Source organism: Berghia stephanieae, chromosome 6, assembly GCF_034508935.2.
Source record: "Berghia stephanieae isolate SIO BIC M18660-M18661 chromosome 6, UCSD_Bste_1.3, whole genome shotgun sequence".
Lineage (NCBI taxonomy): Eukaryota > Metazoa > Mollusca > Gastropoda > Nudibranchia > Aeolidiidae > Berghia > Berghia stephanieae.
Window position 1 is genome coordinate 30843111 of NC_088365.1, and position 18270 is coordinate 30861380.

General features: G+C 35.6%; 1 protein-coding gene across 1 annotated transcript; it reads left to right on the forward strand.

Annotated features, from left to right (window-relative positions):
- The first annotated feature begins 1921 nt into the window (after positions 1–1921).
- On the forward strand, positions 1922–16879 carry LOC144974846 (uncharacterized). Its single transcript, XM_078918200.1, has 3 exons — positions 1922–2057; positions 3858–5471; positions 16702–16879. Exons 2-3 carry the CDS (start codon positions 3954–3956, stop codon positions 16732–16734), a joined length of 1551 nt encoding a protein of 516 aa, XP_078774326.1. The 5' UTR covers positions 1922–2057; positions 3858–3953; the 3' UTR covers positions 16735–16879.
- The last annotated feature ends 1391 nt before the right edge of the window (positions 16880–18270 follow it).

An 18270-nucleotide genomic window follows, 5' to 3' on the forward strand; every position in this document is an offset into this window, starting at 1 on the left:
ACTTTTCCACGCGATTCGTGACGATAAAAAATTATAAGATTTTTTTTCGTTAATCAAAATATCATTTGATTCTAATAATGAACACAGAATACCTCTCTGATATAATACAATTAGGCAGTAACTTGGATAATAATATAATGCATGGTTAAAGAGGAGGAGGATGGAAGTGATGAAGAAAATGATAATGATGATGATGAGGATGAGGATGACGAAGATGATGATTATACTGATGATGATGATGATGAGGAGGAGGAGGAGGAGGAGGATGAGGATGAAATATGACAATTAAGGCAGTAACTTGATAATAATAGAATACATGGTGAAGGAGGAGGAGGAAGAGGAGGAAGATGGAGGTGATGACGATGATGGTGATGATGATTATGATGATGATGAGGAGGAGGAAGAGGAGGATGATACCATACAATTAAGGCAGTAACATGGTGAAGGAGGAGGAGGAAGAAGAAGTGGAGGATGGAGGTAATTACGATGATGATGATGATGATGATGATGATGATGATGATGATGATGATGAGGAGGAGGAGGAGGAGGAGGAGGAGGAGGAAGAGGAGGATGAAGATGATAAAATACAATTAAGGCAGTAACTTGATAATAATATAATGCATGGTGAAGGAGGAGGAGGAGGATGGAAGTGATAACGATGATGATGATGATGATGATGATGATGATGATGATGATGATGATGATGATGATGATGATGATGATGATGATGATGATGATGATGAGGAGGAGGAGGAAGAGGATGATTATGATAATGATTATGAGGAGGAGGAGGAGGAGGATATAATACAATTAAGGCAATAACTTGATAATAATGCATGGTGAAGGAGGAGAAGGAGGAAGAAGAGGAGGATGGAGGTAATGATGATGATGATGATGATGATGATGATGATGATGATGAAGAGGAAGGGGAGGACCGAGGAGGAGGAGGAGATCAGAATGATGATGATTATGATGATGATGACGATGATGATGATAATGGTGATGATGATGATGAGGAGGAGGAGGAGGAGGGGGAGGAGGAGGAGGGGAAGGAGGAGGGGGAGTAGGAGTAGGAGATGAGGATGTCGATGATGATGGTGATAATAATGATAATGATGATGATGCGGAGGAGGAGGAGGAGGAGGAGGAGGAGTAGGTGATGGCGCAGGAGCTTTCCACCCAATGAAATTGATTGTTAAATTCACTTTTCAGCGAAGCATAAAACTAAAAGGCAATACGATTCAATAGTCTGACGTCACGCCGCCCGGCAACGGCGGCCATCTTGGTTCTAAACAAAGAAAATCATTACTTTTTATTTTTCATGCTGGCTAGAAGTTTTCATATGCCTTGTGATCAGAATGTGTAAAAGTCAAAACATGATCAAATGTATGTGTTTTTTTTTCTCCTCTGGATACTCTTTATGCTCGCCGGAGAAATATTTCGTAAGGGCGTCCGCCATTGTTCCGATAGTTTTGAGCTAGTGTTACTAAGTTACCATGCGTCATTAGGAAGGAAGTGACGCTACGCCTATTGAATCCTATTGATAAAACAAACAAAAAAAAAAAAAAAGAAAACCCAATGTGTTTCAATTATCAAGACTGTCTCATTAAACCATAATTTGGTATAAACAATAACTATTTTCCAAGGGGAAATGTCACTGCGTGTCTCGAGGAGACAATTAATGCTATATTACGTCTTTACAATTTGTTAATTACACGAATACGAATATTTATACGATTTTTTAAATATCATTATGGAGGGAGGAAGTAGGGTGGGGGTGGGGAACCCATAGGGTGTTGTTTAATCGTGGATGGGTATGTTTGGTTTATCGATCAGGATGGGCGTGGCTAAAATATGGCGTATTCGGTGTTCAATTACATACCAACATTCTCACTCATTTTCATAAGCTCTCGGGTTTTGTAAAGCGTTGGTTAGGATACTTGTATTGAGAGTCTGATTGTCTCTTCCCGTGGATAACAGTATTATTTTCGTTATGTGTTTCTATCTGCTGAGAGTGTCATTGGTGTAAAGGAATTCATTCACTATTTGACGGTTAGGTACGTAGACTGTGTAATTAGTATAGCAATGTGACCAGTCGTCTCTATACGGTATTGTTTCGGGTGAATCTAATGCTTGACCTAGAATTTTAGTACCTACAAAAGTTGGTTGAGATTAAAAGCTTCCATTGATGAGACTGACTTTTTTTTTTTTTTGTATTTTAAAAATATAAAACAACAACAACAAAAAGCCTACGTCCTTCCGTGCGCGTTGCCTAGTAATTCCATTTTCCCTACAAAAGAATCACCCATTTTGTCCAAAGTGAGAAAATTGTGGCTTAATAATCTTACTCAAAGAAAAGAATGAAACGAAAGTGTCCAAGGTTGGACGCGACCAAGAATCTACTGGGTTACAATGCAATGCCTTAACAACTTCTTTAACTTCGAAGAATGGATATTTTCTATGAATAATCATCTTTTTTATCTTAAATTAAATTTTCCACATCGAATATAGGGAATGAGATTAGCGGAAGAGTAGCGTCCCTTGATTGGACGTCACCCATAGTCTGTGACGTCACCGGCGGAAAAGTTATTAGAGAGAGAACGTCATGTTGGTTGTGCGCATGCGTCTGTCGTCCGCGGATGACGTCCAATCAAGGAACGCTACTCTTCCGCTAATCTAATTCCCTATAGCCTTGTCGTGAAGGGGAACATATCCACACAAAAATACACCAAGGCAATCATACAAATTAATGAATTTTTCATTTGTTTGTTCGTTTTTGCTTTATGCTAAATGATTAGCGAAGCCAAGGTGCACATATTAGGAGGTCTGATAGCCGGACGCAAATGTGGGCTTGATTTAACATTTAAGTAATGGACAATATTTTGTGTTGCTTTGAGAGTCCAAGTGAGTCCATAATAATCTGGGTTACCAGACCTGCATATAAGTACACGTCGACCGAAACCCATTTTTCAATCTAGGTCTGATTTAAAATCGATTGATATCAGCAGTCTTTTTTTTTTTTCTTTCTTTTTTTTTCTTTCCTTTTGTTTGTTTTTTTTTTTCTTGTTTTTATTTTTTTTTTTTTTTTTTTTTTTTTTGCTTATAATGAAATCTTCACTATCAGCTTTTGTCATATGCCATCTTAATAATTTGACTTTCTTGGCTTATTGCTGATCGCCTCCTAATCTTCGGACTGGGACTATTTGGCAGCTTCTCTGATTTGTTGAGTGAGTTTTTTTTTCCACTGATGATGGTCTGCTGCGATGTATCTCGGGTGTTCTAAATCATTTTTGCATCTCAGTTCTTGTGTGTCATCTAGGCCCTTGAGGTCTTTTTTTTATCGTAGTGTATATGCTTGTTATGGGTCCGCCTTTGTGTTTGTTATGTCCGCTTGGTGTAAAGAATAACGCCATTGCCTTATTTGCTGGAATATTTCTGTCTCTCCTTAAGATATGTCCAAATAATCTCCAACTTGTTTCTAAAATTTTAATCGGTAGCGGTGTTTCTTTGCATGTTATGTAATGTGGTGTGTTACTTACTTTGGTTGAGAAGAGGATATTTAGAATTCTCCTGAGCTGTTTCCGATGGAAGGCATCTAATTTATCTTCTTCGCTTTTTGTTAGTTCACATGTTTCACAGTTGTAAATAAGCACTGGTTTAACAAGGCTCTTGTATAGCTTTATTTTTGTTTTTCTTTTCGGTTTGTTATTCCGGTCAACACTGGCTCAGTGTATTATGTCAAGACCTTCCCTTTTTTGGAGTTGTAATAATGGCAATTGGAAGATGGAATGTCTTTATTGTCATTGACATTGTCATTCATTCTCGTTAGTTAATCTAATTTATTCATTTTGTTTCAGGTACTAAAAACCTTGAAAGAATCAAAACTTGTATCAAGAGTGCTAAAACACGACTCATATTCAAGACCAGCAGCCAGGCAATTATTATTTAACATAATGATTGCCTCTCATCCAATCAGCATCTTTCTTTTGATGTACTCCTCTCTTCTTCCAACAATCATGGGTTCATGGTTCCCCAAATGGAGCAAAGTCAATGTAAAACCTGCCGAGGTGAAAAAGGATCCGGCCTTGTTCATGGCCAACTATTGCGGTCGTAGTTGTCAGGACGGGAAGCTCATTATCAAGGACAGCTACTGCACTATTCCGTCGTGTTATCCTTGCTTTTGCGGTCCGCATTGCTCCAAAGTGGGTGCGTGCTGCCCAACGGTGACAACAGAGACGTCTGACGAAAGGAAAGGCTCATTCAATCCAGATTCTGAGGCTGACCTGCTTATAGAAGACTATGGAATTCATTCACGATTAGAATGCAAGAAGACCTATGACCCAAACCATGGAGAAATTTTAATGATAGCGACATGTCCAAAGAATTGGACCGAGAATAGCAACGGAATGAGTGTGACGGAGAAATGTGAGACATCACAAAGCGATTCATTAGAATCTCTCATCCCTTACACAGAGAAAAACACGGGTCTGACGTTTGCAAATTTTTACTGCGCCATTTGTAACGGATTTGCACCTATAGAATTATATGAAACGAGTGAAACCAATTCAATATCAGGGGGAAAGGGTAATAACAACGGTAGTGATACAAATTTTGATTTGGGAGTAAATGGTTCCACAACTCCAGGCTTAAGCGGCGGAAGTAGAGATAAACGGTCAGCGCCTCTCTTGACCACAGGCACTGATAGTGGTATGTCCATCACAGGGGTAAATTTGACAGATGATATCGGAGTCGTGGATCCTGGCGATGGTAATAATATTGATTCTAATGATGAAAACGACGCTGTGCTTGGGATTCCAGACCCCGCGGAGCCAGATGCAACTACATACCCTTCTTTGGAGCGGGGTTTCAATCTTAGCTTCAGTAATTATACCGATCATGGTGATGAAATAGCCAGTGTGTTGGGGATTCCAGACGAGGATGTGAATGATACGTTTTCAGATCCCGTATTGCCCACACTGCCGGAAACAATTATACACACAACTATTTATCACGACATTCTTTTACAACGCGCATCATTGCATGTGGGGTGTGAACACTACCAAAACCTATATCACATTGAAGACCCTTTTGATTTATTCAACACATCTAAAGAATTAGATGAATGCTATTTTGAATTAATTCCACCTCAATCGACGAGAAACTCAACTTTCATCAAATGCCCCAGCGGATTTCAGGACTCCACGTCATCTTCACCAAAACCCAAATGCCACAACAAAGCAGATAAATCGTACAAAACTCTCTGTCACGACCTGCCTCAGATCAAAGGTTTGCAAGTTTCCAAGCATAAAAATCTCTTCTGTAACCTGTGCCAAAAGAAGAAAACAAATATTATGACAGCAGAAAATTGCAATACAAACCCTAGTGTCAAAAGTATGTCGACCTCCACTGTTATTGACATTACAAAATCAAAAGAAGACTTGAGCATCAAATCGCGTCAAGGATGTAGGCGGGTAAGTTTTTATTGCTGTAACTTATCATTTCAATACATTCCGAAACAAGTGTAAATGAAACGTGCCAGGAAAAGCATGGAAGAAAAATAGAAGAAAAAAAAACCTCGACTGATTTTTTGGGATGGATATTTTTTCTTCTATTTTTCTTTCTTGCTTTGTCTGGTACCTTTCATACACACTTGTTACTATATTTATCTTATAATGGTGCCTGCTCCTTAATTTCTTTAATTTCAGAACCTTGTGTGCTTTTGAAAGACATGCCATTTCACAAGAATTTCCAAAGGTGATCGACCACCGCGCTTTTTTCTGTGCGGCTATGTGGTCTAGTGGTATGACACTCGCCTTCGGATCGGAAGGTCCTGGGTTCGAGTCCTGCTCTGAGCTGCGCATATTTGAGTCCTTGGAAAAGGCTCTTTACTCACATTCTCTCACCGTACTCGGGAGTAAAGGTACCTGGCCATTAACAGCGGTGTCTCCGTCGAAAAAATTGTAATATCGCCTGACAGGCGTCAGGTCCTGTCCTACATGTTAAGTGTTGCTGTTGGCTAGGGACCACTTTGTACATCGTTTTGAGCACGTTTAATGGATATCACACTATATAAAAGCTTATGTTTTTTTCTCATTTCGGTGAGCTATAGCCTATGGCAATGCGCTTAGGATTCTTTTGAAATGAACTAAATTAATTTTAAATAGCTTGCAAAAAAAAAAAAAAAAAAAAAAAAGAACAAAAAACCTGAATGTAGGAAAACGATCTTGGTGTACCGTCTATAGATAGTATGCGCTTGGCTAAGAATCTCACAACATTGCCATCCGGAAGTATGACACACAAAACTATGTGTAACATAACACAAAAAAACTATGTGTAACCTTGAGCGTTTATAGTCTGGTTAATACAGTTTAATGAGAATTATTCATAAACGCGGATGGCAATAAACAATAGCAAAGACCTGAGTGACGTCAACTTCATACAATCTATAGAATGCCTCCTGGATCATAATTTTTGATGATTGAGTGAAAGCCTTTGCTTACTTCTTCGATCCTTTGATTCGTGACTGAGTAATAACAAAGAGTGTGTAGGGTAACGTAGTTACCAAGAGCTCTCACTTCTCTTAACCGCAATGCTATTGTCGCGTGCCAGGCGAGACAGCGAGGTGGGTGTGCTCCGCGTGTATCATGCGCGCTAGGCTTACTGATACAATGAAGAAAATACGAGTAGAAGACGGAAGATGCTTGGCTTCAACAAAAGCGGGAAGTGAGAGCTCTTGGTAACATAACAATCGTTACCTACACGCTCTTTGGTAATAATAACAAGGACCCACTCATATTGGGTATCTCAGGGATGTGGCTTCTTTTCTATGCACTGTGTGATTAGTGAGTTTAATAGGAAACAAAATGTGATGTCAAAAAAACTGGCTCCAATCTCATTGGAAATATAAAACCAATCTCTCCCGGAGGACTGAATACATACCTTGTGTAATTGGTCTTCTGGTTTCAGAGTGATCGCATCTTATTTTCTAGTCTAAATAATATATACTGGTCGTCGAAAACGACCACCCATTCTCGCTCTTTTACGCCCCGTAATCTTAAGAATCTGTCTATACATCCTACTATGTTATCTTATGATTAAATATGTAACCTTTTGTATTGTTTCTATGTGTGTTGTTCTTATGATAGTGTTTAATGTGTTGGACACAACAAGGGGACAGAATCCGTACTAGTACTACTTTAGACGTAGGTTCCTTTTGGAGAGAAATGTTTTAGTGATTTGCCAGATGAAGGGAATGAGTTTGTCACTCCGTTCCACAACCCGTGCGCACGCGTTGACGTGGATATCTCCACAACCTTCTGATGGATTTTAATGATAATTGGCTTGAACACTAGAATTGTTAGTGACATAAGCCTATTGTTTCCATTGGGTACTACAATACCACACTTTGGGATTTTTCTTCTTTACGGTAGATAAAAAACGAAGGGTTTGGGATGAGTGAACACTTTGTTTTACAATACAATATTATACACTATGTATTCTATTGTGATCACGATCACTGAACTCGCCCACAGGCTTGACCAGGGGTTTACATTTAACGAGAACCATGTGCACTACTCACTAACCTTGTCACCCTGTGTTCAAAATGGCACAGGAAATTGCACACTTTGTACTCACTTGACATACACAATTGTTACAATTATAATAGTTGAAAGTAAGAGGCGTAGCTTCCTGTTGTGATTTATACAATCATAAAAACTGAAATAAAATATGGATTAAACATGCATATTTCTCACAAAGAGGAACATTTACAAGTATTTTGCCAGAGAAGCGAAGCGCGGAATTCGTTTTCATGGCATGCGGCAAATAGCAATATAGTTCACAACCAGGAACTCAGAGGGGAGAGGTCAAATTAATAATTGTTTATGTCATTTTAATTGTGCATCTCTTGTATTTGAAAACTGTGGTTCCTTTGAACGGTTATACTGTACAAAACGTACATGGAATCTGATGTTAGACATTCAGTGATATTTCACATTGATACATTCAAAGCGCCCCCCTTTCCAGTGAACATAATTCAAGAATGGCGAACACGTAGCGTACTCAATGGTGATCAGTGGGATTTAGTGACATGCCTTGTCCGACCTTTGTGAGTTGTCTTGCTCAACATTTGGTCGGGTGTTATGTCTTTGTGGAAGGGATTTCTCCTTGGCGTAAACATTCGAGGACCCCCTGTTTTTGTTTTTGCTTTTTTTTTTGTTTTGTTTTTTTGTTTGTATGTTGTTGTTTTTTTGTTTTTTTTTTTTTTTTTTTTTTTTTTTTTTTTTGGGGGGGGGGGGGGTTGTTTTTGTTTTTTTTCATCAGTGTTTTTGTCCGAAAAATGTATAAGCGCCTAACTGGCTGCTTGTGTCGTCCAATGTATTATATGGCCGTTGACCTCCAGAGAAGAGATACTGTGTAAACTCCGTGAGCCTGTTTTCAAAACTGTGAAGTACAAGATAAATGCTACCTATTATTAAACTATTTCAAGCAACCCAAAATTATTTGCTAAGCTACGCCACTGAATACAACTTTGTTATAGATAGTATGCTGATGACGTCACGCAGGTCTTTCTTATTGTTTTTTTGACTCCGCGTTTATGAGTAATGCTCACTGAACTGTATTAACCCGACTATAAACGTTCATGGATACACACAGTTTTGTGTGTTGGTCCGTTATACTTCCGGATGGCAATGTTATGAGCTTCTTAGCCAAGCGCATACTATCTATATGATTATTTTCCCCACGGGAAAGAGAATCTACACACCATTACTGTAAACATTTTAAAGTTTGAGTCATATTTTATTGCAAACGATGAAAAGATCAAAGGGATTAGGCATTGTGAGAAAACAGTTTGATCAATCAAAATCCGCAATGTCACTTAAAAATATAAGCTCGCATGCAAAAAATCAAGGCACCACATTTCGTAACTTTGAAGAAATGTGCAATAGATAGAACGAAAATGACGTCACTCAAGCCTTTGTTATTGTATTTTGCCATCCGCGTTTGTGAGTGATTCTCACTAAACTGTATCAACCACACTATAAAAGTTCAAGGTTACACATAGTTTTGTGTGTTGGTCCGTTATACTTCCGGATGGCAATGTTATGAGCTCCTTAGCCAAGCACATACTATCTGCCATCGTTTAGTTGTGTCTTACACAGTGTATACTATTAACTCGAAGTGGAATAGAACATAACCAAGCCCCTTTACCTTTAGACCCCCTATTCGGACAGTCTGATTTGGCTTCAACAGTCAAGACGTCACTTCCCTCGTAATGACGCACAGTAACTTAGTAACTGGTTCTAAACTATCGGAACAATGGCGGACGCCCTTAAGAAATACTTATCCGACGAACATAAAAGTGTATCCAGAGGAGAAAAACATAAATCTGATCATGTTTTGACTTTAATACATTCTGATCACATGACCTTGTGAAAAAGTTATAGCCAGCATGAAGAATAAAAAGTACAGATTTTCTTTGTTTAGAACCAAGCTGCTGGTTGCTGGGCGGACGTGACATCAGACTATTGAATCCTATTACTATTGATGTTATGCGTGTAAGTAAAATAATCACCGGTTCTCCCCACCAGATCAATCCTATCAACGCGATGAATGTCCAAATACATTTGGAACATATATCGCCCATAACTGTGGCCATGGAATAAATAATTAAATTCTTAATTCTCTTTCATTCTTATCATCCCTAGCCCGAATGTTTGAATAAGGATTTGAATTGTCCTCCTGGGAAAGTACTGATAATGCCAGAAATGGGTGAATCTCATTCTTGCGTCCAAGCCATAGCAGGAGTTGACGGACTTACCTACACACTCAACGCCACGTTCAAATTGGAAAGAACCGACATTAGTCACGACGATCTCTTCAACATAATCAACAAATCTCTGACAGCTCGCGGAGCAGTCTTTGCCGTCAATCTTTACCAATGCTCGGTGGATAATAATAATAATAATAATAATAATAATAATAATAATAATAATAATAATAATAATAATAATAATAATAATAATAGAATAAATGAAATCGATGTCATGGGTGTATTATCGGCCCCGTGGTCAACGACGCGTGATTCATTTGAAAAGGAAATTGTGGATGCTTTTGGGACTGATGTTGAAGAAGAATTGGATGTGGTATTCACTGCCTTGTTAGTTTCCAAGTGTTTAGGAACAGAACTTTGTGGGATTTACCGTACGCAAGCAAGACAAGATGCTGGGTGTATCAGACCGGTTAGAATGTGGACTGAAACAAAATCAGGCGGAGTGTTTGGAAAAAAAGCAAGTTTTATAGATATAACACCCGATTTAATTTGCCCAACTATTTCGTTTGACCTGATTTCAGATGTAATAGTTGAAGCTCATAATATCAAATTTGAGATTGAATACAATGAAGAAGCAATTACAGTCATTTGGAATGAGCACATGTCTCTTATAAACAACACACTTAAAATATGTGAACCCCAATCTTCAACTCTTAACAAAATTTTTGAAGCTGATAACCAAATGAATCCGATGTCCGGTCTTAACTTAGAATCAAGTACCATTACCATTTCTAGTTCTAATGTTTCAAATGGAAATACAACATCTGACGGAGGCGATGAGCGTTATAAAGCGGATGACAACTCACAAGTAATGCATGTCTTCAATATTCTCTCACTTTGTTTTACTTGTTTCCTGTCATCCATATTATCCTAAAAATCCGACATGTACATATATGCAGGTCTGACATCCGAACCCACTTAGAGACTAGTTTAACAATGATGTAATGGACAATATTTTTTTAGATTTCCATTAAGGAATTGAGTTAGACCTGCAAATAAGTGCATGTCCTTAAAGTCTCATGAGAAAGACTTTATTATGAAGTATTATTTTAACACGTGATGTTTATATCTTAATGTAATGTAAAATTGTTTTAAAACTTTAATTTGTTTTATATCATTCATAGTTTCAACAAAAGGAACACGAATCAGTTTTTCAAAAGAAGAGATAGATTATTATTATTACTTGATAGTATCAAGACAGATTAAAAATTATGTCATCCTTTTTAGTTGTGGGTCTGCTAGAAATGTGTAGAACCAATTAAATTCACAATGAAACGAAAAGTCAAATTAAGTATTGGGTATTATGACCTGGCTGGTATTCTTAGTGTTGATTTGAGTCAACGGTTAACAGAATTACGGATACATTTAAGAAAGGTTTTCAGTTACTAGTAAATCCGTCTGTAAAACTAGTTTTATAATTTTTAGATTTTCCGGTAATTCTGTGCCCAATGATAACAATGTAACATTGTCAGTACGAAACAATGTTGATCCCCAACCCTTTTTTAAAAAAAGAATACAAGTGGAGAACCCGCAATATTTGCTGAGAAATAAAGGCTATTACAAACAGGCAGTCATCTATTTTGTTATACTACTGTAGTGTGGAAATAAACATAGATTGGGACGAATCCTTTTTGAGTCAACGGGTAAAAGAATCACCCTTAATCTAAAAAAGGTTGGCAAGTTACAAGTAAAATATAGTTACCAAAAAATTCAAAAAATAATTTTATCATTTTTAGATATGCCGGTAATTCTGTGCCAAATGACAAAAATTTAACATTGGCTTTGTGGAACGATGTTGACCCCCAAACCTATTTTTTTTTAAAGATTAGATAGCTTATTATTACTTGAGAGTATCAAGAGAGATTTAAAAATACGTCACCATTATTGTTGCGGGTGTGCTAGACTTGTGTATAATCAATTAAACTCTCATACGAAATGAAAGGCAACGGTCAATTTAGGACTGAGAGTTACGACCGAGCAGATTTTCTTTGTATTAATTTGAACCAACGTGTGATAGAATTAGGTTTGAATTAAGACAAATTGATTCAGAGGTTCATACAAATTTTTGCAGCTATGCATTGGGGGGCAGCTGAGAAAAAGAAGAAAACACGCGAAATTAATTAAAAATCTGAGATATTTCTAAAAGGTGCGCAATTAATTAAGTGAAAAGAGGGGAGGCGGGGAGGAACTGTGTATTGCAGTTTAGAAAGTGAAATATCAAAACGTGTAGACTGTTGTTGGAAAATAAATACAATGGAATTGAAAATAAATACCAAAAAAAAAAAATAATAAAGAAGGGATGTCGGTATAAGTATAAATTAAATCATTATTGACAGCAGCAGGAAGTCATCTGTGGTGTTTCAACAGTTTTCATCTATTTATGACATCAAGTATTATTATTGCTCCTTTGATGCTTTCAATGTGATGGTTTCACTTGGATAATACCCAGGTTTAACTTCTTTGGTAATAAATTAAAAAATAATAATAATAATCTAAAAAATCGAAATTTAAAACAAGATAATAGAAGTTGCATTGAAGGTAAAATAAGGTTTTAGAAAGACCTTATTAAATGTTATGAACAGTCAGGTGGCTCCGTAGCGCAGTCAGACTCTACATTGAAAGTACTGGGTTCAATCCCATTGTGGACATTAAAAAAAAAGTTTACTTTATTGAGAAAGACATCATTTTTGTTGTCATAGTTACTGGACATATATTTAAAACCTTTAATTAATCTATTATTATTTATTATTATTATTATTATTATTATTATTATTATTATTATTATTATCATTATTATTATTATTATTATTATTATTATTATTTAATATTATATTTATTATAATATTTTTTTTAAAAACAACATCGGTACAATTCAATGTGTTATCGACGTGCATTTATATGTAAACGTCGATTGTTATCATTTTATAATATTTTCTCATTACCATCAGTGTATTCGTTTACCGCGTCTTTGTCATTTCATTGGGGTTTTTTTTTTTTTTTTTTTTTTTTTTTGTTTTTTTTCTTTCTTTTTTTCTGGTTTTTTATTATTTTTTTTGGTTTTTGTTTTGTTTTGTTTTTTGTTTTTTTGTTGTTTTTCAAAAACTTCCTGTCACATCATTGTGTATGTCTATTAACCTTATCTACGCCATTCACACTACTCATCTCTCATTCGTCCTTAGTGTCTTATTCGTCGTGTTTTGTTGATAAAGGGGAAATCAGAAACGTCCACAGTATGTCTTCGTCTATTAGATTGAGGCTAACAATTCAACACTTTTCGTTATTTTTTCCTTCGAGCTTCAAGCAGCATTTTCATTAATCAACCAGCAGCACAAACGGAGGTCCATAAAAACGGTGCGTTTTTGTACACCTGCAACGGAGGTTCATAAAAACGCCACCAAACATGATCACCAGAGTACTGTACTGTAAGGCAAGTTCTCGATCCCAGGATCGTCTTTCAACTCTGCTCACGTCTCCTAATTCAGGTTTATTTTCGCAGTTTATTTTCTTACCACAACCTGTTTTCACACACGGACAACTACATGTTGCTGTGTCACGGGTCAGAGGCTATAGCGGCTTACACGTCATGTTGGGCCACACAGAAAAATCAACAGAGGATGTACCAAGTTACATAACCAACGTTGTTTCCAATCTGCCCTCATTAAATGATGGTGGGTACAATATCAAATGAAAATAGTTCCTTCCCCGCGAAATTGAGGATTGCGTCAAAAATAAGGCTATTGTGCTGAAATATTAATATTCCGTTAAAATAAGGTTATTTTTCTGAATTATAAATGTTTCTTGAATAAAAATAAGGTAATTTTGCTGAAACATCAATATGTCTTTTTAATGTTCCTTAGGTAATTTTGCTGAAACTTTAATAAAAAATAAGGTAATTTTGCTGAAATTTCAATAATCCTTTTCAATTTGATGCATAATGTTGGCTTGTCTTTTTTTTTTTTTTCTTTTTTTTTTATTGCTTGCCCAAAAGATCAAGTTTGATCAATCGAGCATATATTTCACGTTCCTCGTATTATTGTCCTCAGTAACTTAATTTCTATTTATTTATTATTTATTGTTTTCTAATTTTCCAATAGGTACTGTTTATTATGTATTTTGACAATTCTATGAATACTTTTTTATGAATTAACATGTGATCCTGCTATTACTTTTATTGTTGTTTTGGATATTCAACATATCCATGGATTTATTATAAATGTTAACATTATGATTTCATTATCTTGTATATTACAAGGTGTTTAAGGTCATTTAATCTATGGGACAATCAGATCTGCTTACTATGACAAAAAATCCATAGCTTACAAAATTTTGGCTTCAATTTCAAAACTTAATTAGCATCTCTGAGTCATTAAAACTTATTGAAAACTAAAGTCGATATCAGACTACATGAATTTAAGGATTTTGAACTGATATTTATCCTTGTGAGGGTAAATTGTTAATTTTTAAAGTTAACTAAATCGACTACAGGTTTTACCTTCTAAAAATTACAATTTTTAGACTTCCAAAAAGGCAGGCTTGATAGTAAAGGATTACGAAGTTGGAATGTAAGGATTTAAGGGTAGATAGGTGACCAATCGTACCAAAACAGCATTATGCCCTGGTGAGCCTGATGCTTAAAGTTGAATTTTAGCCTTAACGAATAAATTTTGAATAAGATTAAATGTCTTCGTTGAAAGGAGGGGGGGGGAGTTTTGCCTTTTAAAATAAAATAAAAAAGTAAAATGTATTGAAAAAAAAATGAAAATAACAGCCTCGAAAAATGATAAAATACCAAACACGATACGTTTCGAGTTCAAAGCCTTTTTGCAGCCAATAACAAAAACAATAAACATATAAATACATCACTCCTAATCCAAATGGCATAGAAATATTTGACACGGCTGTCCGCGGATAGACGTATTTACATAATATAGATTAAGTTAGATAGATAAAGATAGAGATTTATATATTCAGCGGGATGATTAAAGGGAGAGAGAAAGAAGGGGGGGGGGGGGGTAATAGTAGATAATCTAGTGAGAAAGCTGTATATTTCAGAAAAGCCGATTCCTTTGGTATTGACCCATGACTTGGAGTAGGCCTATATTACATTACACATTATAGTGTACAATATTAATGTATATTATTGTACATAATATAGATTTCCCAATTCTATACTATCTATTCCTTGTTTACAAACTGAAACTTTAACTACAGCTTACATCTTTCTCACTGATCGTTTTGAAAAAAAAATCCTTAAATTGACGACTGTTACATTTTGGAAAATTGATTTTGTTGTTTGTCCTTTTTAACAACGTGCGTGTTAGCACATTGTTGTAAGTTATAAACGATGTTCACTTAATTTTACCAACTTTGTGGAGAGACATTATAATAATTTGTAGCTATTCTACATTAATTTTGGATCATTTCTGACAAGAACTTCTAGTAGAAGTTTGCATAACAGGCAGTATGAAGGAATCTTTTTCACCAATGAGCAAATATCAAGTATATGTAAATATGTCAAAGGTCTCTTTCACAGTTAAATCCAAAACTAACATATTATAAATATAAATTATAATCACATTTTTAAATGTAATTTACGTGACACATCATGATTCCCTCTCCTTTGATAATGTGCACAAGTTGAAAGGAGAGCGTCCACTATTTGAAGGATATTGATTTCTACTCATGATAAACGTATAGTAAAATGACGATGAATAATTGAAAAATATTTAATATATATATTAAATCAAATATCGATGGTCGGCGGATCAAACCTCTGACGTCCTGATTTTCAAGATCGTCAGATCAAACCTCTGAAGTCCCGATTTTCAAGATCGTCAGATCAAACCTCTGAAGTCCCGATTTTTACGATCGTCGGATCAAACCTCTGACGTCCCGATTTTCACGATCGTCAGATCAAAACGCTGAAGTCTATATACGAACTTTGCGCACCATGTTTTATTTAATTTGGGGCGGACCAGACCCCTGATGACATAAAAAAAGACACTTGAATAAAACATGGTACGCAAAGGTCGTTTATAGATTTCAGGGTTTTGGTCCGCCAATCGTGAAAATCGGGACTTCACGGTTTGATCCGCCGACCATCGATTTCCATAATTCCGTGGCGTGAAATATAATTGACATGACATGGACCGGCGCATTAACTTATAATTCCCAATATCTGTCAAAATCGTATAATATCAAGAGAAAGTACATTTATTTGATAAAGATCTGGATAAGTGTTTATGAAAGGTGCCAGACAAAGCAAGAAAGAAAAATAGAAGAAGAAAAAAAACATCCCAAAAAATGCTACCAAACACGTCTGACCGGTAATCAGAAGGTCTGAGGTTCGATCACCAGTCGAGGTCGATTGATTTTGTGGGATGTTCTTTTATTTCTATTTTTCTTTCTTGCTTTTCTGGTACCTTTCATACACATTTGTTCAGATCTTTATCTTATACTGGCGCCTGCTCCTTAATTTATACAAGTACATTTATTTGTCAAAATATTATGTCCAGATTAATGTCTGTATCGAGTGAGATTGAACGCCCTCATGCGGGTGATTCAAAAACGGTATAATGTTACATCACAGTAATACTTCACTTCAAAGATATTTATGAAACAGTATATAGTGATAACGAACCAAAAAAAGGATTGTATTGTTTGCTTTGTGTTTTCTATAATATGCAACAAGCAAATGATTTCATCTTTGTTAAAATAATGATCCAAAACTGTTTTAAGTATTTCGAAGGTCTATCTTTTCTCACTTTGTTTATAATGACTATTATGTTATTATTAGTGAAGTGTCTTGTCTACCATTTTATAATTTTCAACTATCTATTTATGCTAATTTCTCCTGAATTTGTTCACAGTTTGGAGGTCATGTAGCACGTCTAAACCAGTGAAGTTGACTAAGGATGCCACATACTGACAAAATTCATTTTTTAAAACTTTTGACCAGATAACTCGTCCTTCAAATACCAATCGATTAAAGCCGCTTTTATTTTGTCAAAACAAATCTAGAACCTGGGACTCCCAGGTTTAAGAGTTTTTGATGAATTGAAGGTCAAGGACGCTATAGAAAGCGGGATAAACTACGGCCCCATGACCTTAATGGCTGTGAAGGACTACTCTTTTTATCTCTTCGTTGATTTTACTTATATTTTCCCATTATCCGCAATCTCAAATGTGACCATTTGACCAAAAGTGGTTTTATAAGTTTTGTTTCTTAAATCAAATAACTGAAGTATCCTTATTCTAGTCATTTTGATCATGAAGTCCATTTCTTCCATCTACTGCATTCCACCATTATCTCCTGTACTTTGAAAATATACCTTTTGATCATTAACTCCATTTCCTCCATTTTCTTCATTCCACAATTATACTCTTGTACTTTGATAATACACATTTTAAAAACATTTAGGCCAGATCGAGAGTTTTTGATAAGATGAGGATCATCTTACTCGATCGATAAGAGAAGAAATAATTTTCTGGCCAACTTTTTCGGGGTTTTTTTACAGAATGCTGGATCAATACGGAGGGTCAAAATATAATTCTGATGAAGAAAATAATTTTTTCATTAATTATCAAATATTTCTAAAAATGAATATTTACTTCATAGATTCCCATATTTGTGTTTCTGATTAAAATTATTACTTTATTAAATATAACGTCCAATTGCTTCATTAAAAAAATAATAACTCTATTTATTCTCCAAATGTTTCTGAAAAAAATAATAACTTTATCTATTCTCAAATGTTTCTGAAAAATATAATAAATTTATCTATTCTCAAATGTTTCTGAAAAAAAATAATAACTTTATATATTCTCAAATGTTTCTGAAAAAAATAATAACTTTATCTATTCTCAAATGTTTCTGAAAAATATAATAACTTTATCTATTCTCAAATGTTTCTGAAAAAAAATAATAACTTTATCTAGCTATTCTCACGTGTTTCTGAAAAAAAAAGATAGAAAACTTTATATATTCTCATATGTTTCTGAAAAAAAAAATTACTGAAAAATGAATAACAATAAACATTTTATTCCAACTACCGAGTTCTATTGAATCTTATTGTAATTATCTGGATGTTTGATGTTGATTATACTCAAGATGGTTGTGGTGGATGGTGTCGATCGTTGACCGTTCCTCTTATGACCAGGCGAAGGTGCCGTACGGATCGAGGTTCGACTCCCTTTCGCCACAGAGTTTTTATTTTCTATTGTCCTCTGACACTCACTTCATTTTGTTTTATTAGCTTGAGCTTTGAGCTTTTATATAGCGCAATATCCACTAAACGTGCTCAAAGCGCTTTACAAAGGGTCGCCGACCAAGAGCAACACGTAACATGTAGAACGAGACATGACGGCAATGTAACAATTTTTTCGACAGAGACAATGCTGTTAACGGCCAGATACTCAATTTACACCTAAGTACGATG